This window comes from Nyctibius grandis, chromosome 15 (genome assembly GCF_013368605.1).
Source record: "Nyctibius grandis isolate bNycGra1 chromosome 15, bNycGra1.pri, whole genome shotgun sequence".
NCBI lineage: Eukaryota > Metazoa > Chordata > Aves > Nyctibiiformes > Nyctibiidae > Nyctibius > Nyctibius grandis.
This window is the reverse complement of record NC_090672.1, coordinates 11,084,645-11,110,338: the sequence shown is the minus strand read 5'-3', so window position 1 is coordinate 11,110,338 and position 25,694 is coordinate 11,084,645. Positions and strand designations below refer to the sequence as shown.

The window sequence follows — 25,694 nt, the reverse complement described above, 5'->3', positions numbered from 1 at the left end:
TGGTGCCTCAGCCTTTGCAATTTGCTCTTACAGGGTGGCTCATTAAAGGCCGCTCTGCCTGTGCCAGACCCGTCCTTGTGACAGCAGTAGTTCAGCATGAAATGCAGCATAAAGTTATTAATCTGGCGGCTGGTGCCTGGTTAAGCCCTTCAGCTCCCGTTGCCTCTGATCTCGCTGGCTTTATATTGCCCGTGTTTGAGTCACTGTTCTTTCAGCACTGGGGATTTCTCTTGCCTAGAAAAGAGATTTGCACGTATGTTTAAATACTTAGCAAAACTGGAACCCGCTAGCAGTGGTGGTGGGAACCATGGCTTAAATGCAGACAATGTAAACTTGGCTGATGAAATCCTTCCAGAAGCGGGGTGTGGTCTGGCTCCTAAGCCTTTAGCAGGATAGCTCATGGCTTTCCTATCTAAAACCCAAAAGCTGAGGAGTATCTGCAGTTACTCTGGTACCAGTGCTTTTCACATTTTTACAACATTTTGTAATATTGCAGTTACAACAACAACAAAGTTGTCTTTTCCCTTTGCTATCCAGGGGAGTTTGGGCTACGCCGTGCACCGTTTTTCTTCATGAAGCCCTCGTTTTGGTCAAAGCGCAGGAAAAATTACAAGGAGTTGTACGAGAGCAGCATCAACGGCAGTTTGAGTTTCAGTGAGATAGTCGAGCCCGTGCCTTCTGAATTTCAGGGGAAAGAAGCCATCAGGTAGGATTCCTGCCCTGCCTCACGTGCAGGTCAGCAGATCACCTGGGTCCCTGACATTTTAACGTGTAATTTGGAAATCACTCTTGTTTCTCCAGTTGTTGGATTCAAATAGCATATGGTATGCATTGCAGGGCGTCCTGCACACGCACGCACAGCACGGGTGGTTTCCTTTTTCAGTGAAGCCCCATCGTTAACGACATGGATGCTCTCCAAGGATAAATCACTGGGCTTAAAGAAAGGGTTTGTTTGTGGATTGTATTCCTTCAGTTGGAGTCCCCTCAAAACCGGACGGTTTTCCATTGCCTCAGTTTCACCAAGGCCACAAGAGGCATAAGCAGTTGCAGATGTTGAAATGCCTACTCTTCTGGGAGGGTTTAGTTTCTGGTAACACACATGTGAGGAGAAAAAGTGGAATTCTGGGTTTGTGTGAAGGCTGTTGTGTGCTCTGTTGACCAGAGGAGAACTTCGTGGTGGTGCCATATCTAAGAGGGTAAAACAAAACTGCAAAATAGATGTCCGTGCTCTCATCTTTCACATTGCGTTTTGTGTCACCTGTTGTCTTGCATCTGGACTGTTGTGTACTTTAGTGTCTCAGATATTATTTTCCCTTGTTTCCAACATTTTCCAATGGCATAGCCTGATGTGAGTTGAGGAACTCTGTGTCTTCACTCCTCCTGGTTGTCTCCGCTAGTCTCAAATAAATATTTGAGCTTAGTCACCAGAATGGATCTTGCGTTTTCCATGCTATCCATGTCTCTTCGGGCATAGGTTGAAGGGTCCAGTTTTAATCCTGATGTTCACATGAGAACATTGTGGCCATTTTTCCATTATTCATCCACCCTGGACTCTTTCCATAGCATCCCTCCACCAGCTCTCCATCATTTTCGCACTATCTTGTCATCTTTACATGTGCATGTTTTGTTGCCTTTCAGACCCAGTTCTCCTCCCTGCTATCCACACCTGTAAGCCACTCCCCATCCTCATTTTCAGGGTGACCAGGCTTCCAAAACCCATTCTTCACATGGTGCCTTCAGATAAACCAGATGTTTTTTTTCATTTTGAAAAGCAGTGGGGCTAGAAGGAAGGTTTTTACCTTTCTTGGAGAGAAAGATACCTGTTTTCTTTTGCCTAATTTTGATCAAGAGCTGGCAGTAACCACATCTGTGGAGTCTGTTACTACTAACACCTCTTTTCCATATCGTGTCTGTTGAGTCTTCTGTTGTATTGTGAAATCACTGGGGAGTGGCCATTCCCTTTTCTAGCTTGGGAAACCTCTAGTGCTTTGTTCTACTGTGTGAAAGAAACACAGGTTTGAAGTAATGCAGTCTGTCATCATAGGAAATACCTTAGAAGGTGACCAAAAAAAGCTTTCTGATACCAGGGTGGAGATGGAGTAAGTTCTGGGAAGAGATGCCCTGTCCCTTGACTTGCCTCTATGGGTCTTTAACGTGTCTAGTGCCACTTTAGCATGGTCGTCTTGTTGTGACTGTTGCCAAGTATTGATCATTCAAAATGACGTATAAAGGTCCTAAAATAGTTTATAAAATGACATGTCTTCTTTCAGAATCAGCTGTGTTCAGAAAACATTCAGGAAAAAGGGTGAAACTGTGGAGGCTCTCAGAAGTAAGAACATTTTAGCTTTTTAGCTGCTTGTCAGATGCAGAGGAGCAATAGCTGAATTTTTGAGTGATCTTTTGTGTTTCAGTTCGGGCTTTTTGGTTTCTTTTAGTGGGGTGGGACCTTGGAGCATGAACGCCAGATGTGCTTGCGTGTGTCTTCTCTCACCGCTTTGGCAGTAATCTTATTTAAAATGGTACCCAAAAAGAGGAGCCCTTCCATCACTAAAGAAAGCCTGCTGACGTCATCCCTGTTATTCCTCTTCCACTCCTGTTGTTATGATACGATCTTCCCTGCCCCATCTCCCTGATCTTTTAGTCTTGTGTCCCTGCGTGGCTTTTAAACGCGGCCGCCCCGCAGCAATCGCAGGGACTGTCCCAGCCCCAGCGGTCCCGTGGTGTGGAGGTAAGGCGTCCCTTCGAACATGGCATAAATGCATACCCCATATGTCAGTATTTGAATTTACCTCCGCGGCGGGAGCTGGCTCCGGGTGCCACGAGCACGTCGCCAACAGCTCGTCTTTCTCTTGGGGACCAGGTTTATCCTTCGACATCTATGAAGGTCAGATCACGGCTCTGCTTGGGCACAGCGGGACTGGGAAGACGACGCTGATGAACATCCTTTGCGGGCTGTGTCCACCGACAGACGGTGAGCTTCTCCGGTGGTAGGGGTCTGGAGGGTCTGACCTATGAGGAATGGCTGAGGGAGCTGGGGGTGTTTAGCCTGGAGAAGAGGAGGCTCAGAGGTGACCTTAGTGCAGTCTACAACTGCCTGAAGGGAGGTTGTAGTGGAGTGTGAGTCAGCCTCTCTCCCAGGCAACTAGCGCTAGGACAAGAGGACACAGCCTCAAGCTTGGCCAGGGGAGGTTCAGGTTGGACATTAGGAAGCATTTCTTCTCAGCAAGGGTCATTAGCCATTGGAAGGGGCTGCCCAGGGAGGTGGGGGAGTCACCATCTCTGGAGGGGTTTAAGAAAAGACTGGACATGGCACTTAGTGCCACGGTCTAGTTGCCATGGTGGTGTCAGGGCAATGTTTGGACTCGATGATCCCAGAGGTCTCTTCCAACCTGACTGATTCTGTGATTCTGTGAGTACCCCGCTTTTGATAACCAAAGCTGTTCACCTTTATGGTTATTTCAGGATAACCAGACTTTTCTCTGGATAATGTCTGGAGGAGTCCACTGTAGATCCGTGGCCATGTTAGCCTGCTCTCTGGCCGTAAAAAACCCCTTCAGTTGATTGCTCTTGGCTTTTTGTTTTTTTAGGGTTCGTCTCTGTCTATGGGCACAAAGTCTCCGAAATCGATGAAATGCTTGAAGTGCGACAGATAACGGGGGTGTGCCCCCAGTCCGACATACACTTCGATATACTGACTGTGGAGGAGAACCTCTCCATATTTGCTGCAATTAAAGGAATCCCACAGAATGATTTGATACAAGAAGTAAGTCATCTGGGCACAAATATTGTCTGATATGTTCATTTTTAACCTGTGGGGCAAAATAGCCTTATATTGTACATATACTTCCTTCAGGGAGGTTTGCAGGGGAATACTGTTTTACAGTATAACAGACAAGGAGGCGGAGTACAGGCAGATGTTTTTACATAGATAAACAGAAACATTTTAGATCCTGGCATTTGTGTTCAAGCACAGACACCTTTTAACTTCAGGTTTGCTGGAGCTTAAGACCCTGCTGTGGGTGTACAGGTTCGTTAGCAGGGTGCGCAGTTCAAATACAGAATACCCTGTGAGTTAGGACCAGTTAATTTGAATGTTAATGGTTAATAATCTGATTAAAAAAATGTATAGCCTTTTTTTAATAATAAATGTGTTCCTTATGTTTTAAAGGTGCAGAAAGTGTTGCTGGATTTGGATATGCAGCCTATCAGAGACAATCAAGCTAAAAAATTAAGTGGGGGGCAGAAAAGGCGTCTGTCGGTGGGAGTTGCTGTCCTTGGGAACCCAAAGGTGAGTGTGATGGAGGTGTTCCCAACCTGGTGTCACCACCACACCCAAGGGTTGATGTCTCTTGTTAAAACTTGCATGTAGTAATACGTAAGGTGCAGAAATTGTTACTCTGAGCATCTGTCACTCTGTTTTTAATTCATTTATGGTTTAAACAATTAAAATCACTTCAATAGCTCAGCCTTTATGCTTGAGGGTATTAAGGTTTACGTAACGGCAGTAGCTCTGGATTTGATCTCTTTGTGAAATAAACAGCGTGACAAGTTTTATGTTGTCTCTGGCAGGTCACATTTAGCCCCCAGCAGTGAAACTGTCAGAGACTTTCCTTGCAAAGCCTCCAGGCACTTGGAGCAGGGACGGGGCCAGAGAGCTCTTTTGTGTTACAGATCTATTATTTCTGGCCTGTAAGAATGGGGACTGCTTTTAGATCTGTATTTAAGAATGATGCATGTGGCAGCTCACTGGGATTTTAAAAGCATGTGTGTGTATTTAACCATCCCTTTGAAGAAGGAGTGGATCCTTGGCTAAATGTAATTGTATTCAGAATAAACAGAATAAAACAGACTGTGGCATTAACTTGCTATATAATTTTTCCATTTATCAGGACAGGAGGCAAATTTATTCAGAGCTGCCTTGCTTACTCTAGGATGTTTCCTATGTGTTTTAGAGGACTAACTAGCAGGCTTCAAACGGGAAGCCCAGTGTCTGTTGCTTAGGTAGGATTTCCTGAGCTCAACACCTTGCCCGTGGCTTTGCAAACGCTTCTTGTTTCGCACAAAGGTTTTGCTGCTGGATGAGCCGACGGCGGGCATGGATCCGTGTTCACGGCACATCGTCTGGAACCTCCTGAAGAACAGAAAAGCGAATCGCGTGACCGTCTTCAGTACCCACTTCATGGACGAGGCGGATATCCTCGCCGGTGAGTCCTGCCGCGAGCCCCTGCGTACCACCCGGGGTACCCGGTCCCTGAGCGACGGTCACGTTTTAGAGCAAAAAGTGATGCTTCTCTAACCGTCGTATGTGCCTTCATTTGAAATACGTGGTTGTTTTTTGGAGTAACCTGGAGTACCCTGGTGAGACCTCACCTGGAGTATTGCGTTCAGTTCTGGGCTCCCCTGTTCAAGAGGGACAGAGATCTACTGGAGAGAGTCCAACAGAGGGCTACGAGGATGATGAAGGGACTGGAACACTTGCCTGATGAGGAAAGGTTGAGAGACCTGGGGCTTTTTAATCTGGAGAAGAGAAGACTGAGAGGGGATCTGATTAATGTGTATAAATAGATGAGTGCTGGGTGTCAAGAGGAAAGGGGCAACCTCTTTTCACTTGTGCGCTGCGATAGGACAAGGGGCAATGGATGCAAGCTAGAGCAGAGGAAGTTCAACCTCAACATGAGGAAGAACTTCTTTCCTGTAAGGGTTCCAGAGCACTGGAACAGGCTCCCCAGAGAGGTTGTGGAGTCTCCTTCTCTGGAGACTTTCAAGCCCCGTCTGGATGCGTTCCTGTGTGACCTGCCCTAGATTGGTCCTGCTGTGGCAGGGGGTTGGACTCGATGATCTCCAGAGGTCCCTTCCAACCGTTGACATTCTAGGATTCTATGACAGTCCTCTGACTTTTTTTTGTTTCTAGATCGTAAAGCTGTGATTTCTCAAGGGATGTTGAAATGCCTTGGATCTTCTCTCTTTCTGAAAAGCAAATGGGGGATCGGCTACCGCTTGAGGTATTCTTTCTGTGTTATACCAGTTACGTGACATCACATATTATATTTTTTTTTGTTTGTTTTCTATTGAAATCTGTAAGACAGCGCTTCCCACCCCAAAAAAAGATCCTTTTATCATCTTCATACTGAATATTTGGTGCTCCGCTGGCTGCTAGTTCTTATGCAGGCGTAAGGAGAAGAGCAACCTTTAAAAACCCGCTTTCTTGTCGTGCGTTTTCTCAGCATGCACATCGATGCCTATTGCAACACGGAAGCCACAACCTCGCTGATACGACAGCACATCCCTGCAGCCAGCCTGATCCAAGAGAACGACGAGCAGCTCGTGTACACCCTGCCGCTCAAGGACATGGACAAGTTTGCAGGTATTGATGATGTTGTTGTGCTGCGGGGTCGAATGGCTGCAGAAGAGAAATCCATCGAGCACGGCTGCAGCCTGCGGTTCTCATTGAATTGGCACTTCTGCATTTTACATGTTTTTATACATATTCGTGGTTTGGCTGTGATTTGGCTGGTGATCAGTCAGCGAGGTCTTTCTCAGGTGAGTGGGGACCTCATCACCTCCTCCACGGGGGTTGTGGTACGTTTAGAGGGACGTGGGTACCCGGCAGCGAGCGCTGGGGAGATGCCTTTAGCAGAAAGGTGAAGGGACCCTTTTGTCCAAGAATCCCCTTGTCCCGCAGAACCATCATCTTATTGCAGAGCGTTTTGGTGAGCAGAGCTGGCCTCCAGCCGGCAGCCAGAAAGCCCCAAGTCCTACAATAATCGATTCCCTGGAGGGAGGGAGCGTGGAGAAGGTGTGTTGGGTTCACTAGATGGCAGCAATTATCTGGTCAGCCCTACGTGGGACTCCTTGTTCAGCTCCCGGGAGAAATGGAAGAAACTGTGTGTTCTGTGTGCTGTGTGGAAGGCTAAGGGAGAATCAATACTGACGTGAATGCAGCTCATATTTCATAAATGCTTTTTTTTCCCCCGTTGCATTTAACCAGTTAATAATTTATTAGCTTTACCGTTAGCAGCCACTGCATGTACTTCTGAAAAACAGGCATCTTTATGCAAGACTGAATCAATCCCCCCAAACTGTTTTAAGGAGAAGTTGAGGTTAGGAATAAGCCTCAGCTACTGGGGCAGGAGAAATCGCAGAGATCTGATGAGCATCGTCGAGTATCCACCTGCTCTTCCCATTGTATGCATTTGCATTTCCCTTCAATGTGACCTTGGCTCTGAAGCTCCTCATTTTGTCAAGTCCTTCACTTCATAGGACTGGCAAGAGCCCAAGAGCATTTTTTTATCTCAAGGTGCTAATAAGTGCTCTCACGCTGAACATCATTTTGCTCTTCAAGCTGTGCATGCCATCCAGAATCTCCTGCCCAGTTAAGCTGGCTTTACAGATCTGGGTATTTATATATATATATAAAAAATTGCTCAGTGGTTTTATTTGTAAAATCCCTTTGTGCCTGGGCAGGGATCTGTGTAGGGTGAGCTGTCCTGCAGTCCCTGTGCATGGTGTTTCCAGGAGCGGGGCTGTCGCAGCCAGCCAGGACGCACCTCTCAGCCCAGGAGCTTCAGGATGCTGAGGTGGTTTTCATAAACACTACAGCTTGGGGGAAAACATGCCACATTTCCCATTGCTGACCCCAGAGGTTGAAGTTTTGTGCTAGAAGGAGCTTATCCCAACCTTGGTTCTCAAGCCATGACCTGTGTCTTCGTAATTAAGCAACCATATTTACGTGTAACCTGCTTTCTAGGGTGCCGTGCAGAAGGCTTTAGGGATGCCTCTGATGGGCTTGAAGATCTCTCAGGAAGATGGTGTAATCCTGTTTCAGAGCAACCAGTCTGTTTCACTTCTGTCCCTAGGCTTGTTTTCTGACCTCGACACTCATTCCCATCTGGGCGTTATCACCTACGGCGTTTCCATGACGACGCTGGAGGATGTCTATCTGAAGCTGGAAGTGGAGGCAGAGATCGATCAAGCAGGTGGGATGGACCGTGGCTGTTCTCCTGTTTTCCCTCATATTTTATTTCATCTTAATTAGTGTAGAATTGTCTGTGCCACATCACTGCCAGAAGGAGTTTCACTGTGGAGGCAAGAATAAAAAAATGCTCTCGCAGAGGGCTACATCCAGCAGCACGAGGCTCCCTCGGTCTCACGGCGTTCCAGGCTTTTGAAATATTTGGCATGAAAAACAAGCCAAAAGCAGCAAGTTGGGGTGGGGAGTGATTCTGGGAGGATCCAGGGGAAAAGCTTTTACTGTCTGTCTCTGCCGTAATTAATTTTACATCCAGTGTACTTAGATCTAACCTCTTTGCTTTACAGTTGCACTTTTTATGGCTGGCTTTTTAAAATGTGCTTTATTTTCCTAATGGAGCTTACTTTCAAGAAATTGTAAATGTCCAGGGTAAAACTTACTTCTGGCCTTCTGCATGAACAGTAATATTAGTTAATATTAAGCCTGCACTTAATGCTGAAGTAGCTGAACTCATCTTTCTTCCCCTCCTTTAAATTAACTTCCAAATGAAATGAAAAGTTGGGACCATTTAATATTACTTTAGAATTAATCAGTTCTTTTGATGTCAACTTTGAATGGTTTAAACCATCTTAATCTAGAACTTTCTTTGTGATACAGACTAGTAAACTACCCTGCTCTGCAAAGCTTTTGCAGGGGTGTAAGAGGGTTTAACAGCTGAATATTCTGGTGCTGAATAATGTAGGCGCGTGCGTAGGCTAACGGTGTGACACTGGGGCAAGCTGCACCTTTTGGGTGGCAGAAACTTGTATCATCTGCCTTAAGTGTCTTCTGTGCTGGTGATTCAGGGCTTTGGGGTAGATTGGTGTCGTTGAGCTTGGGGTTAAGTGGAGAGATGGGGTTGAGATGAGATGGTTTCTGCAGCAGCAAGGGGGAGGAGTTGATGGCCACCCAGCTTTCTCCAGCCCTCCAATTTCAGACCATGTAGCTTTGATGGCGCATCACGTTTGGAGAGTTTTACTCTCTTCTTTTTCAGATTACAGCGTGTTCAATTCCCAGCAAGTGCAGGATGAAATGGATACAAAATCCCTCGATGATATGGAGCAGAGCCTCCTGATGCTCTCGGAGACGAAGGCGCCAGCCATGAGCAATACAGCCCTCTGGAAGAAGCAGGTTTCCACCATAGCAAAAGTTCACTTCCTTAGCCTCAGGCGGGAAAATAAATGTGTGAGAGTTATGTGAGTATTGGGGCTTTCTCACTTATACACAAAATTCTCAAAACCTGTTTGAATAGTACCAGAGAAACAGCAGGATGTGATTTATTTTTTCCCCATAGTTATATTTCAGCAATAACTAGTGTTACTCTTGAATACATACTTTTTTGGGGCAAGGGAGATGTTGTTTCAACAACATGCACATAAACTGGGCTGGCTTTTGCTGAATTTTAATAAAACTGAAACTTTTCTTTCTTTCAGGTTGTTGCTTTTTCTGATTTTTCTTGTAGTTCAGATTTTGTTGTTTTTCATACACCACATCATCAAAAATTCTTTAGCTGCTATCAAACTTTCCCCCGATTTGTACTTGCTGAAGCCTGGGGAGGACTATCACAAGTACAGGAGCCGTCTCCTGCTGCAGAACTCCACAGGTAGGAGAGCAGAGACTCTCTGCTGGGTAGCTCCTCTCTCCACCTCTCTTTAAATGTAGCATTTCACATGGTGGGGAAAGATGGGTGTGTGCTACTGTGGGGGTTTGGAACAAACTTTTCCCTTGGAATTAACCCAAATGAAGAGTTTCCAAGTACCTAGAGATGGTAGTGAATATCCTTTGTGCCATAGGGTTTGGTTTGGAGGTCTTCCTCCTCCTCCCATCTCTGGTAGCCTTGTGCTTTCTCTGCCATAAGATGACCTGTATGAGGAACTGGCCAGAGGGACATTTAGATATATCAACATTATAATCCTGCTACAAAGCATTTTGGAAAATTCCTTTTTGTTTCCCTGCATAGCAGCAGTCCGGGCAATAGAAATGAGCGTCTGTTTGAGCTATCAGGAATTTGTGCTTAATACAACTTAATTTCTCTGGACACTGTATAAAAGTGCTGCTGGTGTCCTGCTCTCTTGGCTAATTCTCTGTTCAGCTGAAACTTTGAGTCTCCTGATAATGCTCCTTGGCACCTCCACTTCCTCACTGCTGCATTTGACTTGCACGAATTAATTGGAGAATATAATTTTAAAAATTTCTTGAATGCTTTGGAGGCTGTTTAGTGGGAAGCTGAAATAAAATAATTCATGTTCAAAACAGCAGAGGACTCTCTTTGGTGGGCATGTGCAAGGAAACGATGATCTTTGATGAAAGGGTTGTATCAGTGGGAAAAAGCATCAATAATTTTGTGTAAAATTCTCCAAGCTGGTGATGAATAATCACGTCGTTTTCTCTGTCTTACACCAGAATCAGATATGGATGACGTTGTCCATTCCCTTGGGAGCATGAACATACTTCTGGAGATGTTCAATGACAGTGATTACGTCTCGGTTGCGCCTCACAGCGCAGCTTTAAACGTGTTCGAGCTCGAATCCAGACAGGTAAGTCAGACAGACGCGCTCGGTTGTGTCCCAGAGAGCAGACAAGCAGCAGGGTAGGGGCTGCTTTTGTTGTGCCCTTGCCTGGAGGGCATGTATTGAGTCATATAATCAAATAATATCATATAATGTTGCTTAGACAGGAGGCCTGCAAAGAGGACTTGTATTAAGAGAATGGAAATACTATCAAAATAAATGTTCTTCCATAATGATAATTACAGGAGACTAATAAAACTTCCATCCCATTTTCTTCCCCACAAGGATACAAAAAGCCAAGAGAAATACTTTACTTCTCAAGAGACCTGGCATAGGAATTTATTTTTTTTTTTACTTATACTGGCTGAATTATACAATTTGACAGAAGTATAATTCTGCGGTGCTCTCGTGTAAAGAAAAATGAGTTTCTTGGATTGTAAGTATTGTTTCAGTATGGTCACTGAAGGAGTGTCAGAAAGATTTGAACATTGGGGTTGTATTTCATCTCCAACAAAGGAACTGCTTTGCAATGTGCCAGCCCTGTCTCTTGTTCCCATTTTTATTCACTGCAAACGGTGAATATCAGGGTCGACAGTGCAGCCCTCAGCTAATGCAGATTTTTTCCTGTCTGGTTTTTGAGTGCATTAGCAAGAACATCCGAGCGCGGGTCGTTGTGCGTTTTGTTTTTCAGACTGTGATTGTCTGGAGCATCATTTCTCGTAGCGTCACAGTTGCATAAAACATTCTGGGAATTTATTCCAAATAATTTGTTCTCTATAAGCGGCCCAGAGCTTCCCACAGAGCATACTTTGTTATGCAAAGATTTTTCCCAACGTTCAAGTTTAATTAAGCCCATAGGAGAGCCCTATATTACCCTTCGTGCAGAAGAATTAATATAGCAAGCGCTTTCCTTTCCAGAACTATGTTTTCATGGTCATATTCAACAGTACCATGGTGCATTCCCTGCCAGTTTTGATGAATATTGTCAGCAATTTGCTTCTGCGCAGTTTAAACGTGACGGAGAGCATTGAAATCTGGAGCAACCCCTTCATTCAGGTGAGCAGCACCCGTGGGTGGTTAAAATCACCCTTAAAACACAGGGCGGGTGGCAAAGCATCCCTGGGGTGAGAGGAGGGGTGTAAAAAAGGTGCTGTAAATGGAGGGAGGAGCTGGTTGGGGCTGTGTGCAGTCGGGAAGGATCGGGCCCCAGTAGCCAAATCCTGTGGAGCAGGTCCTTGGTGGTACTTGGTGGAGCTTTGCAGATTGAAGAGGACTTGAAAAGTGCCAGGATTTTGTTGTGCAGTTTGTGGAAGTGGAGGAAAAAAGGGGCTTGGCCAGAGGATTTCCTGTGGGGAATTTGTTAGGGGTTTGTTAGAGGCTGAGCATGGGGATGCTGGAGCTCTGCTGCCTCCTGTGCAGAGCTGGGGTGGTCTTCAGGAGAGGAGAGGTCCTGCTGCAGGAGGCAGATGCTCCAGGAATTCAGTAGATGCTCTTATACATACTCCAGAGATTTCCATAGGTATTTTTCTTCATGCTGCTGCTCAGATGATCTTGAGATACACAAAATATATGTTTTAGCATTTACAGTCATGTTCCAATTCTAAATGCATTTTTTTTGGTCACACATGTTCTGATTTGAGGAAATCTGATTTATATTTCAGAATCTTCCAGACACAATTTTCAGACTAGAGATCTACTTTGAAGCTGTGTTACTGGGCATCATTATTACTGGCATGCCACCCTATTTTGCCATGGACAACGCAGAAAACCATAAGGTAAGCTCCCAAGATGTGGATTCATGGACTGCACAAGAACTTAAAAACCTTGGGGTTTTTAACAGGCGTTTTAAATAGTGTCTTTTGCCATGAGAGGCAGTATGGATGTGACTGCTGTTTGCTGCCTTGGGTAGAGCAGGTGTGGGAAAAGCCCTTTTGCTTTCCTTGGAGGTGCTTTTTGCTTCTGTGGCAGCTAAAATCAGCAATAACTGAGCAAAGCACTGATGCCACATCAGTGTAAAAGCGGTGTTTTAGAGGGAAAAACAAGATCCTGCTCACACACCGAGGCAGATTAACATTGTATTGATTTTAATGAACATTTAATTAATGTTGCATTTTCTTTTTCTGTTGCAGATCAAAGCATACACGCAGCTGAAGATAGCGGGGCTTTACCCCTCTGCGTACTGGACCGGGCAAGCTGTCGTTGACCTCCCGCTGTTTTTCTCCATCCTTGTCCTGATGATAGGCAGCCTCTTCGCCTTTCACTACGGCGTTTATTTCTACGTGGGCAAGTTCCTTGCTGTGGTGAGTGCGGTGGGGATCGGAGCACACACAGGGATGTGAGAAAATCACAGAATCAATGAGGTTGGAAGAGCCCTCTGCGATCATCGAGTCCAACCATTGCCCTGACACCACCATGTCAACTAGACCATGGCACTAAGGGCCATGTCCAGTCTTTTCTTAAACCCCTCCAGAGATGGTGACTCCACCACCTCCCTGGGCAGCCCCTTCCAATGGCTAATGACCCTTGCTGAGAAGAAATGCTTCCTAATGTCCAACCTGACCCTCCCCTGGCCAAGCTTGAGGCTGTGTCCTCTTGTCCTATCGCTGGTTGCCTGGGAGAAGAGGCCGACTCCCACTGTGCTACAACCTCCCTTCAGGTAGTTGTAGACTGCACTAAGGTCACCTCTGAGCCTCCTCTTCTCCAGGCTAAACACCCCCAGCTCCCTCAGCCATTCCTCATAGGTCAGACCCTCCAGACCCTTCACCAGCTTGGTCACCCTCCTCTGGACTCGCTCCAACACCTCAACATCTCTCTTGAAGTGTGGGGCCCAGAACTGGACACAGGATTCAAGGTGTGGCCTCACCAGTGCCCAGTGCAGAGGGACGATCACTTCCCCAGACCGGCTGGCTACACTAGTCCTAATAGAGGCCAGGATGCCATTGGCCTTCTTGGCCACCTGGGCACACTGCTGGCTCATGTTTAACGGGCTGTTGATCAGCTATGGTTATGTATGTCGAATGGTTATGTTATTTTTCCACGAGTGTTTATTTTTATTGGATGGTTCAGCGGACTTTTCCCAACTGATATACAGGGAAAATGCTTAACTGAGGCTGCTGGCGCAGAGGCACCAGTCAGGCCGCACCAAAGGCAGGATAGTAGTGCTTCTCGTGGGGAAAAATACTAATATTTTGGAGTTTCATTCAGAACTGGAATAAAAAGGAGCTTTGAAATACCAGGATTTTCCAAGGAAATGCTGTGTCCTTTTTGATCCTGCTTGCTCAGTCTGCTTTGCCCTCTTTGCTGCCCATTGATAATTGCTCCGTTTGCATCAGCGTGCAGCTAACGAGGAGGTCACAGTGATTTTGAACGCAGACCAGCTCTGCAATGAATTGCAGCATGTGATTAAATTGAAGAGACTACAAGTCTTCATGTCTTTTATATTCAAAGCGGGCTTCCCTGAGATATTGGCCGTGATTGAGAAGAATCAGATTTTCCTAGCTGCTTGCCCAGAAGCTCTGAGTTAATCAGGTTTGGGATGTGACCGTTGCGCTGCAGGGCTATTTTGCTACCAGCACATCAAACCTTGTTTTAATTTCTGTGAAAATGCAAAGGCTGAAGGGTGGAATTCCTAATATTTGCCAGAATTCTTAAGTCAACATTTATGGGAGCCTGTGTTATAAAAAAATGGGAAATAGTTTAAAGGAGACGGAGTGAGGTTCCTGTGTATCCATTTACTCTTTTATTTGTATTCTTTAATAGTATATGCTGTATGTACCAAGGTGGCAAAATATATCAAGTGACAAAGATGAATCCAGACTTATGTGGCACGTTAAAGTAATTCCAGTTGATACTTACACAAAAAGTTCACCCGTGGGTTCTTGCTGTACATTTCCTGAGGAACCTTTCCTGTGTTTGCAGATTTTTTGCCTGATTGGTTACGTCCCCTCAGTCGTGCTCTTCACTTACGTGGTCTCCTTCACGTTTAAAAAAGTCCAGAATACGAAAGAATTTTGGTCATTTATCTTTTCAGTGGTGAGTAACTTTACCTTGAGTTCGGCTAGCTGGGAAGGTTGGTTCTCTCCAAAGCCACAACGGGCTTCGCAGTTACTTTATTTAACTGTGTGTCCTTAATGCACAAGAAATTTGAAACGTTTACCAATGTCTCTTTATCACTGCCATATCTTAAAGATAAAAGCTTTAAAAAATGTGCCTCAAATTAGATAACTTATGCTTAGAGAGTCTGAACTGAATGAAAATGGACTTTTTTTTTTTCCTTTTCTTTTGTACAGACAGCCTTGCTCTGTACGGTTGTCTCTGAAGTGGCCTTTTTTCTGGACTATTACCTGGTAACGACCATCCTGCATTATGTCTTCTCCATCTTCATTCCTATTTATCCCCTTATTGGCTGTCTGATTTGTTTTATAAAGGTAAAGGGGACACAAGAAATCCTGTCCAGAGCACTTGTAGACATCTGGGGTTGGGTGGGTGTCTTTAATGATAACGAGGCAGCAATTAGCTGCCTAGTGGTGTAACGTCATCCGTAGCTATTTAACACGTGAAGAATAGCAACTGCTGGTGAAAAGTCACCTTTTTTCCTGTAAGCAGAATGTTGCAGTTTTAAAATGAGGAAAGAAGCAAGTCTTCCATTAAATACCTAAAGCAAAACCACGAGTTTCTCAGCCTGCAGACTGGGCAATCACTGTGGTGGGAGATGGGTTGATTGGGAGTCGGTGGATTTAAACCAGGAGTAGCCCTGGGGACTTGGATGGAGTTTTATTGGCGTCAGGCTCATGCAAGCAGGGTCTTTGCAGAGCTCAGAAGGTGCTTGAGCAACAGAACTTAAGTGACTGATTTGAGATTAAAGTGCGGGGTAGAACATGCAGTCTCTGGTAGGTGGTTACTTACCTGGATGTATTTTTTTTTTTTGCATTGTCAGATCTCGTGGAAAGGCAAACGAAAGAATGGAGGATACTACGACCCATGGGACCGGCTCCTGGTAGCAGTTATAGCTGTAAGCATGATTATTTGATTATTTGCTGTAGAGAATCGCTCAGTCCTGCTGGGAGGCCCCTTCTGCTCAGGCATCTTTGTTAGTGAAGAGTTGACCTAACGCTGAGCATCGCCGGAGCCTGCAGCTTTGCAGCCTGTCGCAACACGGACAGTATCAGTAGAAGCCACTGTGCCTGCCAGCTCTACATCTGCTGCTTCATTAACAGTGCTGATATTAATCCTGATTATTGTGGGAGCCTGTGCTGATGGAGCCAGAACTCCAGAGCACGGGACAGCCCCTTCTCTCTCCAAAACCCAAATAATTACCGTTAAATCTAGGCAGGCTCTGGTTGTGCATCCTCGACCCACTGAGCAGCATCTAGTGATACATCTCATCTTCTCAGAAACATCAGCACTTCTGTGGTGGGGAAGAGCTGGTGCTTCTTGTCACTCATTGCACTGGTGGGATCACCTATAGGGTCACCTACAGGATCACCAGGACTGGCGGTGCTCTGAGTAACCAGAACTGTGTTTGTCTGGTTTAGCCCTATTTGCAGTGTGTCCTGTGGCTCTTCCTGCTGCGATGTTTCGAGCTGAAGAACGGAGGGAGGACAGTTAGAGAGGATCCGTTTTTCAGGTGTGTCTCTGTTGAATAGACTTTTTAAAAGTAATAGTCAAAAGAAGTGATGCTGGTGGTGAAACTGGAGTGTGCAATGCATAGCTATGGGGGCTGCTGCAGAAAATAAGATACCTGTGGCTCTATCCCATCCCAAGTATCTAAAGAATTTGTTCTCCTTACTTTAGTTGTCTGAAATTCAGTCAATAAAGTGCATAAAGAGGGTTTTTACTTCCTTTTAAGTTATACCAGTGCAAAATCAGGGATTTTGTAAGGACGTCCCCTAGATAAAAACAGGGGAACTTGCTTTCCCATTGCATGGCTGGAGATGCTGTACCCCAACAGAGAGCTCAGCATACAGAGGACATAGTTGTAATCATTGACAGCTCTTTCTGCTCTTCTGGGGCTTCTCAGATGTGCTGCATAGATGTGTTACTCCTGGGTTGGGCAAACACAGATCGCTTTCTGCATCAAAGCAGGGAGCAGATCTCAACTGAATGCTGAGCAGAGGCATCACACCGTTTTCTTCCCCTTAGAAAATGTTTTACCAAAGGCAAAACCTGGAAGTTCCCAGACGTCCCACATGATGAGAACGAAGATGAAGATGTGAAGGCGGAGAGGCTGCGAGTCCAAGAAATACTGAGCAGCCCCAAAAGCGAGGAGGTAATGCCGTGCGCCCGCGGGCACTACTCAAAACCCAAATCCAGATGTTTCCCAGAGCTGCTGGGACCTGCAGCCGCTTCTCTCTTCTCTACTAGGTGCCAGCAATCCTGGTCAGTGGCCTGCACAAGGAGTTTGATGAAAGAAAGGAATTTCTTCTGGGGAGAAAAATAAAGAAAGTGGCAACCAAACATGTTTTTCTCTGTGTAAAAAAAGGTTGGGAGTTCGATCACTTGCTGTTGAGCTGTTTTATTTACAAGAACAACTCTTGAATCCATTTATCTGACCTCAAGGGCAATGTTTTGTGTCGTACTTTCTTTAGGAGAAATACTGGGTTTGTTGGGGCCCAACGGAGCTGGGAAAAGCACATTAATTAATATGCTTGTTGGAGAGATCGAGCCAACCAGCGGGCAGGTACGTTGCGTGCTACAGACTAAACAGAAGATGAACCTATATTTAATTTTTTTATTATTATTATTGCAAGCATTCCCAAGTGTTTTTTGCTAAAACTTCACAAAAAACAGTTCTGAAACTTACAATATTATTGAGGAAGGTCTATGCGTTTTCCTCGCAGGTTCTGATGGGAGATTATTCTTTTGGCCTGAACACTGAAGATGACTCGGTGAAATTTGTGGGGTACTGTCCTCAGACGAATCCGCTTTGGCCAGATATTACATTGCAGGAACACTTTGAAATTTATGGCGCTATCAAAGGAATGAGTCAGTCTGATGTTAAGGAAGTCATAAAACGGTAAGTAGTTTATTGTAGAAATGTTTAAGGTTTAGCTAAGGTTTGCTGCTCTGCTTTATATACAAATAAATACAAATATTTGTAACTGAGTTCATCAAATGAGCCTGTTTGCATACTGTGTGATGAGAGGGAAGCCGCACCATCACCCTCTCAGCTCTTCACGTGCGGTCCTTCCCCTTCCGCAGCATCGCAAGTGCCCTGGATTTAAAGGACCACCTGCAGAAGACAACGAAGAAGCTGGGCGTAGGGCTGAAACGCAAGGTACGGGGGAGGTTTTCCAGCTCCTGTGTCGGGTGTCTCCAGCAGCCGTTGGGTCCTCACCCCTTTCCCTTTGCCTTCCTCCCAGCTGTGCTTTGCCCTGAGTATGCTGGGCAACCCACGGGTCACGCTCTTGGATGAACCATCGACTGGGATGGATCCAAAAGCCAAGCAGCACATGTGGTGAGTGCTGCCGGGCTGTGTTCACCATAGGCTTGTTTCTGTTTGGGGATTTGTCCGATTTTATGGATGCATTATCCCTGTTAACACTAGGGAGAGCCATAGACAGGGAATCAACTCTGCCTTAGCGCCAGGTGCTCTTCATCTGTATCCTCTCCCAGAATAGCTTGGAGAGCAGAAGCTTGAAAGTTGGAAGAAATCTACAACTGCCTGAAGGGAGGTTGAAGCGAGGTGGGTGTCGAGCTCTTCTCCCAAGTAACAAGTGATGATGAGAGGAAACAGCCTCAAGTTGTGCCAGGGGAGGTTTAGATTGGATATCAGAAAAAATGTCTTCACTGAAAGGGTTGTCAAGCATTGGAACAGGCTGCCCAGGGAAGTGGTGGAGTCACCACCCCTGGAGGTATTGATGTGGTGCCATGTAGATGTGGTGCTTAGCGACATGGTTTAGTGGTGGGCTTGGCAGTGCTGGGTTAATGGTTGGACTTGATGATCTTAAAGGTCCTTTCCAACCAAAACAATTCCTTGATTCTCTGAAATGTAAGGAGTATCGGGTAATTACAGGAGATCAGAGTAATCTTTGTGAAAAAATCAGGTGTTAGTTGTTGCTGTGGGAATAGTATTGGTGCATAAAGTTGTTGCTGTGGGAATAGTATTGGTCCATAAAATAAAGGGTTTGTGTTTGACCACCACAGTCCTCTTTTCCTACTACCCCAGGATTTACTGTTACGTCCCAAATGTTTTATTCAGGGATGGTTTTGGTTACATTTTGTAGGCGGGCAATTCGAGCAGCATTTAAGAATAAGGAGAGAGCAGCTATCCTGACCACTCACTACATGGAAGAGGCGGATGCTGTCTGCGACCGCGTGGCCATCCTGGTGTCCGGGCAGCTCAGGTACCACCGGAGCCCTCCCCTGCGGGCAGGGAGCATAGAACAGCTGTTGGCTAGAATAGATTTCTCTGAAAATGTAGGTAGACAATTGTTTTGCACCTTAAACTTGCAGCAAAATTAAACTTAAACTCCTAAAAGGCTCTGTTAGAAGTTAGGCTGCTTTTTGAGTGTGGTGTGACATGTGCAACTCTTTATTTTCTCTCTGCAATTGGTAGATGTATAGGTACTGTCCAACACCTGAAGAGTAAGTTTGGCAGAGGGTACTTCTTGGAGATGAAATTAAAAGAAGCAGCAGATGTAGAGCAGGTGGAGTATCTGCAGAGCCAGATTCTGCACATCTTCCCAAACGCAAATCGTCAGGAAAGGTAAGCTTTAACAACACTGATAGTAACACAAGCCCCTGATTTCTCAGCAGCTCCTTGGCACCGAGTAGGGAATGCCATGACACTAAAATTTACAAAAAAATATTTACACGTAGCTTAAAAAAAAAAAAGAGGAAGGGTTTTGCAGAGGCTGCCAGGGCGGTGGCTGTGAGCCCTGCCTGCAGATGTTCAAATGGAGGAAGCAAAACTCAGTTTCTGCGTAGCTGGTGCCTGACAGCTTCCTCCTCGGTCGGGGTTCCCCGGGAAATGGGGGTAACATGAGTCACTGGCCTGTACCTAGAAATGCTTGAATGTTTTCTGGGGGTACCTCAAAGTTTGCGGGTGAGTTGGTTGGTTTTCTCCCCCTCAAGAGCTTTGAATTTCTGCTGTGTGAACTCGAGGGTCTGGCTTGGTGCTGGCTGATGACGCTCTCCAAAAAGGGCACCGCAGGCATTGTGTAAGGAGCGTTCTTCAGCTCGGGAGATTTGGAGAGCTCATTTTTCAGAAGCAAATGTGTGGGGTAGAGCAACTCCCTGTTCTGGGGTCTGGTGTGCAGGAACAGCTGGATGATGCGGAGTCCCAAGAGATCTCGTGACCTCCCTCCGAGTTCATTGGGAAGGCAAAAACCTCCTAACTTTGGGAGTCCCAGGGAGTGATTCTTCTTTCATGAGTTTATAGGCAGAATATAAATGGTAGAATCTTAGCTGAAGAGCACAGAAAGTCTCAGGTGGGTCTCAGCTGATGCACCCGGATCTCTGAAACACATTATAAACCAGCTGGTCTCCTGGAATTGCATCATTCCTGTTGTCTTGTGTGATGATGACTGGTCAAAATGCCAGAAAATGAATTTAAATCCATTCACTTGGATATTAATATTTTTGCTTTGAGTAATTTTACCTAAAGCTAAATTTGCTTTGTTTCTGTGTTCCAGTTTTGCTTCTATTTTGGCGTATAAAATTCCTAAAGAAGACGTACAGTCGCTTTCACACTCTTTTTCCAAGCTGGAAGAAGGTAATTAAGCACTTGCCACACACCACATACAGAAATCATTTTGTCTCCCATAACTGACACATTTACCATGCGGTTGCGCTTCTGCATTTCTGTTCCAAATTTATTTAATTTATTTTTTCTATTATTATTACTGTCCCCAACTCTGCTGCTTGTGAAATCAAGACTAAGCACTTGTACCAGCTTAAAATGCTTTAAATCCAGTTGTGTCAGTGAAGCATCCCTAAACATGCGCTCTCATTAATTCTTTCAACAGTAAAACACGCCTTTAACATCGAGGAGTACAGCTTTTCTCAGGCGACGCTGGAACAGGTATGTTAAAGCAAATGATATTTTGTGGAAGTAAACCCTGCCAGGTGAAGGTGTTGCAGGTTTTTAGATGGGGTTTTTGGGAGCATCTGGAGTGGATTCACTTTGCCCCGCCATACAGGAGTTGTGCGTCCAGCGTGGACAAGTCGTGGTGGATGGAGGGGCTTTTTCCAAGTGAATTGGAACTGCCAGTTCCCCTGCTCCTCTTTCTTCCTATTTTCTCCTTTCTTTTTAAAATAAGACACAGCAACTGCAGTGACTGGAGTAAAATAAATGTGTGATGTTAGCGGAAGTGAGGGTCTGATTTATTTGAAAGACGGGCATTGCTGCTCATTTCTGAAAGGAGAGTGAATCTGAGGCTTATTATTGCTCATTCTGGATTAGTTACTGCTGACGATAAATGTCCTTCAGCATGTCTTTGGTTCCTTTTCCTTGTTCTCTTGAAATGAGGCAGGAGCGTAGGAGCAAGGAGGAAAAACCACAAATACTAAAAACTTCCTCCTTGGAGACGAACCAATACATTCCGTACCTGTGAGATTTTTTTACCATGAATTCTATTTGTGACCCAACTAGAAAGTTCCTACAAGGAGCATGGCACGTTCTCATCCTTTCTGTCTGTCCCAGGTTTTTGTGGAGCTTGCTAAAGAGCAGGAGGAGGAGGACAGCAGCTTCGGCACCCTGAACAGCACGCTGTGGTGGGAGAGGACGCAGGAAGACCGAGTGGTTTTCTGAGCCCCTTACGGTCCGGATCTGCTCGGCAGCTCGTGTTTTGTGCAAGCGATCATCCTCGGCTCGCACGTTGGGGCGTGTGCGTGGGAAACATCGGAGCTGGGACGGACAAGGATGATGGTATTTGGAAGCACCGAGCATGTTCCACTGTCCTGGCCTTAGGAATAACAGAACAGAAGAGAATCGGAATCAATGAGGTTGGAAGAGACCTCTGGGATCATCGAGTCCAACCATTGCCCTGACACCACCATGTCAACTAGACCATGGCACTAACGCCGCGGTAGCGGTGGAGGCAGCGAGCATCCCCACCGTTATTCTGACTGTTCTGAAATTCCTCCTCCCCTCGCTGCTTCCCGGTTTGCATTGAGCGAAAAGACGCTGCCACGACAGTTGGTCATCTCCTGGTGTCGGTTGCTGGTTCAGGAGCACCCGCCTGCCTTCCTGCCTTGGCCGTGCTGCGCCAAGGTTGGGCTGTCCTTACTGGAAATCGTGCGTTTGAGCAAAACCAGTTGTCGCCGGAGCATCCCGCTAGCTGGTTCGCAGGGTCTTGCCGTGCTCCGTGCCCTCGGTTGGGCATTGCTGCCTGCCCGATGAGGTGCCACGCAGACACGTGTCCTTGCACGGTCCTGCTCCCCCGCCAACTGATCCGTCCCTGCTTGTGCTTAGAAGATGCACCTGCTTAGAGGAGAGGGGGAAAACCACTCCACAGTAATCGTATTCACTGCAAAGAGGGTCCTGAATTACACTGCGAGCTTAGCGTGGTACCCAACCAATGTGAAAATGTTCATTTACGGATATAATATGGCACTTGTGGACACATATTCCTTTCTACTGCAAGTTGGCAGATGTGGCTGACTCCTGCTGCCCTTCTGGGTGGCGTTGGTGTTTGTGATGCATGCACTGTAGGGTTACAGGGCGGGTACACAAGTGGGTGCTTTTTCTTTTTTCCCCTGCTTGGTAAAAGTACAAAGACATAACCGTGTAGTTACGGGGTTTGCAGAGATGTGAGTGTTTCTCGTCTTCATTAAAACCAGTCTAAGTCTTTTGTCGGGTGTAACAACGTGTGTCCTGCCAGCTGTTTTTAGAGACCGTCCTTTTAAGATGTTTTCATTTTTCTTGACAGTGAATTCATAAGTACATGCAGCAGCATCTCCTAATCCATCTTTGTTGTGATAGCAGTAAGTAATGCAGTAGTGTGCTCAGCACAGGAATGTTTGCTTTGTCCTGGCCTGGCAATTTTTCATTCACCTTTGTAAACCCCCCCCCAAAAAAGAATCCAAATTCACAACCTCATCAGTAGGAATGGTGCCTTTGGTTTGCTTAGAAGCACTAAGAAGAGCAGAGTATGTGATCCTTTATCCTGAGATATGACAGATGTATGTTGAAAATATATTATTTTTTTGTTTTTTCTACACAAAGCTATCATTGCTTTTTTAGTTTTATAAGGTAAAATTAAAGATTGCTAGCAATTTATTGTGTTCTGCAATGAACAAATATAGAGAGGTGTTTATATCGAAACATTGGCTTCATAAGTCCTATCAATTATATATCTTCACATTAAAGTTAGAAAAGACCTTTGTTTTTCTTGTGAAAACTCAAAAACCTGTGGGTTAAGGTGGAGTTCTGTGACCCAACTGTTTGTACTTATCAGGCAATAATGTATGTTATATGTCTGATAATGGTTTATCATCGCGTTGAGCCGAAATCTGTTTTCATTAGTTTCTTACTCTACTATGGGGAGAAGTGAACTCTTCATGTACAATTTTTGCATCCTCTTTTGCACCCGTAGATTGCATATAAACATAGGGATTTCGTTTTGTAGTTAAAATTTGAGCCCAAGAACTGCAGAAGCACCTGGACGTGTCCCGTTGGCTTTCCCAGGGAAGGTCCCTTCCCCTCTGGAGCGCAGACCGTGACTGCCCTGTTTGGTGAACCCTGAGCTGTGGTACTTGCATGTGCCCCGATCTCCTGTGCTGGAAACAAAACAGAGGTAAAGAACAGGATTAAAGCACCAGCCTCTAAACTACAGCTCCGGTAGCAACCTTTCCTGGGCTGAAGCTTCTCTGTAAGAAAACAAAAATGACCCAAATTTCCACTCTTTTGTTTATGCAGCCTTTTATTTAGCCCCTGGGAACCCCCAGCCCGCTGCTCCCAGCTGCATCCCTGCTCCTGGCCAGCATCTCTGAGCATTTTCCTTTATTCAGAGCAAAGGTGGGACCCAGAGTTTTGTCTCGCGATGCTTTCCCGTGTCGGTACATACAAGCTAAGTGCATCTTCTCCAAATCCCACATTTCTTACTTCCATCTCTTTTTGTAAATGGTTTTTCAGCTGAGTGTTGTCTGCACATCTGTCCAGCAAGCTCTTTTCACCTGAACTTATGAAAGTACCGTTGTGACCTCGTGAGCCTTGATGTCTCCTTTCAATTTTATTCTTTAACTTATAGTCAGAGCTAATAGTCTGTAAAATAGTTCCGTACTGCCTGGGTGACATCACCCTATTTCAAATAGTTTCTCATTTTCAAATGGATCATGTGAACCCTTCCCTTAGCAGCTAGATTTGCTCAGTTTGGTACTGTTGTTGTTTACCCTGGAGTTAACCCAGGCACGGTACTTACCCACCTACATGTACAAAGAATTTGGCTCGTGAAGTTAACTGTATTTGGGTGAGATCTTTTTGGCGTGGTGACATCATGTGTCAATGTGCATCACATGCCACCCCAAAACATCACTATAATCATAGTGCATTGTATCAAAGTCTTTCAGAGCGTCATATGATGTCTATAATTGTCAGAAGAGGGAAAAAACACATGCAAAATTAAACCAGAGAATCCCCTGGAAACGTGAGAGCTTTGTTCCTGTGATTTTAAGTCCTTTTATTTGACTGTTACCAGTGACATGCGCCAAATCCCGGCTGTATGATACACACAGTCTGTGCTCAAGGAGATAAAACAGAGACAAAGCAGCTGGATTCGGGCTGACCGTGGGACTTGGGGTAAATCCATTCAGTTTGTGCCACCGTTCGCAGGTATAATGGTTTTAGTTCCCTTGCAGGGTGGTTGTGAGAAATGGTTAGCTGGTGTCTAAAGCTTGGAAGATGCATTTACTTCGAGGTGTCATTATGAGGTTGTATTTTTCTATGGAAGAATTTAATGTGTCTGATTTTGTTTACCAAGAAAAGCTCTTATTTAAAAATCTCTCTGTATACCGAGTGAAGTCTATTACAGGGCTGACATCCAGTACTCTGGTAGCAGAAGGTAATGGGTCTAAAGGTGACACGTTGTAACGCTCCTCCTGATGTTGCCATCAGGCACTTTGAATCCTTTGCAGTTTATTTTATACACCCGTCTTTCTGTTACCACCTTGCTCTACTTGTGAAGTCGAGGTTTTTCCTTTTCATGCAGAGAGTACTACCAAAATAAAGATGGATTGGATTGTTAACTGCTTGTGTTTGTCATGTGTGTGTTTAGAAACAGGGGCACAGTTTTCAACAGCCTTGGCCATTCCCTGGACCACTCCGGGGCGTGCAGGTGAGTGGACTTGGGGGGCTTGGGCAGAGCATGGGGGGCCCCGGCTCTTGGCATGCCCAGGGGTGTCAGGCTTCAGTAATTGCATATTTTTAACTGAATTCGGGGAATTGCAGTATTGCAACACTTGGGATTCGACCGCCCGCTTCGGGCTGGAAGTGACCCCGCGGCAGCTGCGCGCTGCTGGCACGCCGCGTCGTGCATCTGCAGGGATGAATCACCTTCATCCACTGGAAAATTAACCCCACCGCAAAAAAATAATTCATTTTTCTGGTTGGATCCATGCCCAAGACGCACTCACTGGGTGGCTGGATGAGTGTCGCTCCAGTGCAAGGGGCAGCAAAATGCTCCTGGTGAGGTTATGGTGAAGCTGGAGCACGAAACCATGGTCTACAGGGATGGAGGACGCTGCCTGCCTGCTCGGCTGCCGCGTGGGACTGCCAGCTCCTGGCATGACCTGGTGCTGAGGAGGAGGAGGAGGAGGTCCACCTCCAGCCCTCAGCTAAGGACCAGTAAAACGAAAGCGGGTTGTGCCTCAGTCTCCCCAGACCCCTCAGTGGGGAGGAAAATAACTCCAAAGAAATTTAATCTGAACTTGGTGAAAGTTCCCAGGTTTCCATTCCAGTTTTTCTGTAAGGGTGTGTGAAGGGCAGCATGCCATTTATTTTTTTTTAAAGCTGTAAAATTAATCCTTTCCCTTGTAGTGCTTCCTTTAAGAGATCTTCAGAAAGTCCCTGATTTAGCATGCTAAATTTCTCCTCAGTAAGAGTGTCCTGGAGCTTTCAGTTCTCCTTTTCCCTGCAATGCATTGCTTCAAGTGTCCCCCTTGGAGGATGCTGGCTCTGTCCTCAGCCCCTCTCGTCCCCCTGGTAGATGTAAGGGGTGATCCGAGGCTGGTCCTGC

At 45.7% G+C, this 25,694-nt stretch overlaps 1 protein-coding gene across 2 annotated transcripts in view; it reads left to right on the top strand.

Moving 5' to 3' along the window:
* ABCA5 (ATP binding cassette subfamily A member 5) overlaps window positions 1-24,705 on the top strand; it is a 34,891-nt gene extending 10,186 nt beyond the window's left edge. For both annotated transcript variants that reach the window (XM_068413041.1, XM_068413042.1), the window contains exons 11-40: window positions 538-706; window positions 2,271-2,329; window positions 2,861-2,971; window positions 3,588-3,763; window positions 4,169-4,288; window positions 5,066-5,204; window positions 5,912-6,002; window positions 6,225-6,364; window positions 7,857-7,976; window positions 9,003-9,204; window positions 9,442-9,611; window positions 10,412-10,545; window positions 11,437-11,574; window positions 12,180-12,293; window positions 12,648-12,818; window positions 14,437-14,550; window positions 14,808-14,945; window positions 15,455-15,529; window positions 16,053-16,144; window positions 16,660-16,786; window positions 16,882-16,999; window positions 17,106-17,197; window positions 17,358-17,533; window positions 17,719-17,794; window positions 17,880-17,974; window positions 18,744-18,863; window positions 19,076-19,225; window positions 20,154-20,233; window positions 20,487-20,542; window positions 21,164-24,705. In XM_068413041.1, coding sequence (XP_068269142.1) covers window positions 538-706; window positions 2,271-2,329; window positions 2,861-2,971; window positions 3,588-3,763; window positions 4,169-4,288; window positions 5,066-5,204; window positions 5,912-6,002; window positions 6,225-6,364; window positions 7,857-7,976; window positions 9,003-9,204; window positions 9,442-9,611; window positions 10,412-10,545; window positions 11,437-11,574; window positions 12,180-12,293; window positions 12,648-12,818; window positions 14,437-14,550; window positions 14,808-14,945; window positions 15,455-15,529; window positions 16,053-16,144; window positions 16,660-16,786; window positions 16,882-16,999; window positions 17,106-17,197; window positions 17,358-17,533; window positions 17,719-17,794; window positions 17,880-17,974; window positions 18,744-18,863; window positions 19,076-19,225; window positions 20,154-20,233; window positions 20,487-20,542; window positions 21,164-21,271 — 3,671 coding nt within the window. In that variant the 3' untranslated portion in view covers window positions 21,272-24,705. The remainder of the gene's footprint in view (window positions 1-537; window positions 707-2,270; window positions 2,330-2,860; window positions 2,972-3,587; window positions 3,764-4,168; window positions 4,289-5,065; window positions 5,205-5,911; window positions 6,003-6,224; window positions 6,365-7,856; window positions 7,977-9,002; window positions 9,205-9,441; window positions 9,612-10,411; window positions 10,546-11,436; window positions 11,575-12,179; window positions 12,294-12,647; window positions 12,819-14,436; window positions 14,551-14,807; window positions 14,946-15,454; window positions 15,530-16,052; window positions 16,145-16,659; window positions 16,787-16,881; window positions 17,000-17,105; window positions 17,198-17,357; window positions 17,534-17,718; window positions 17,795-17,879; window positions 17,975-18,743; window positions 18,864-19,075; window positions 19,226-20,153; window positions 20,234-20,486; window positions 20,543-21,163) is intronic.
* The last annotated feature ends 989 nt before the right edge of the window (window positions 24,706-25,694 follow it).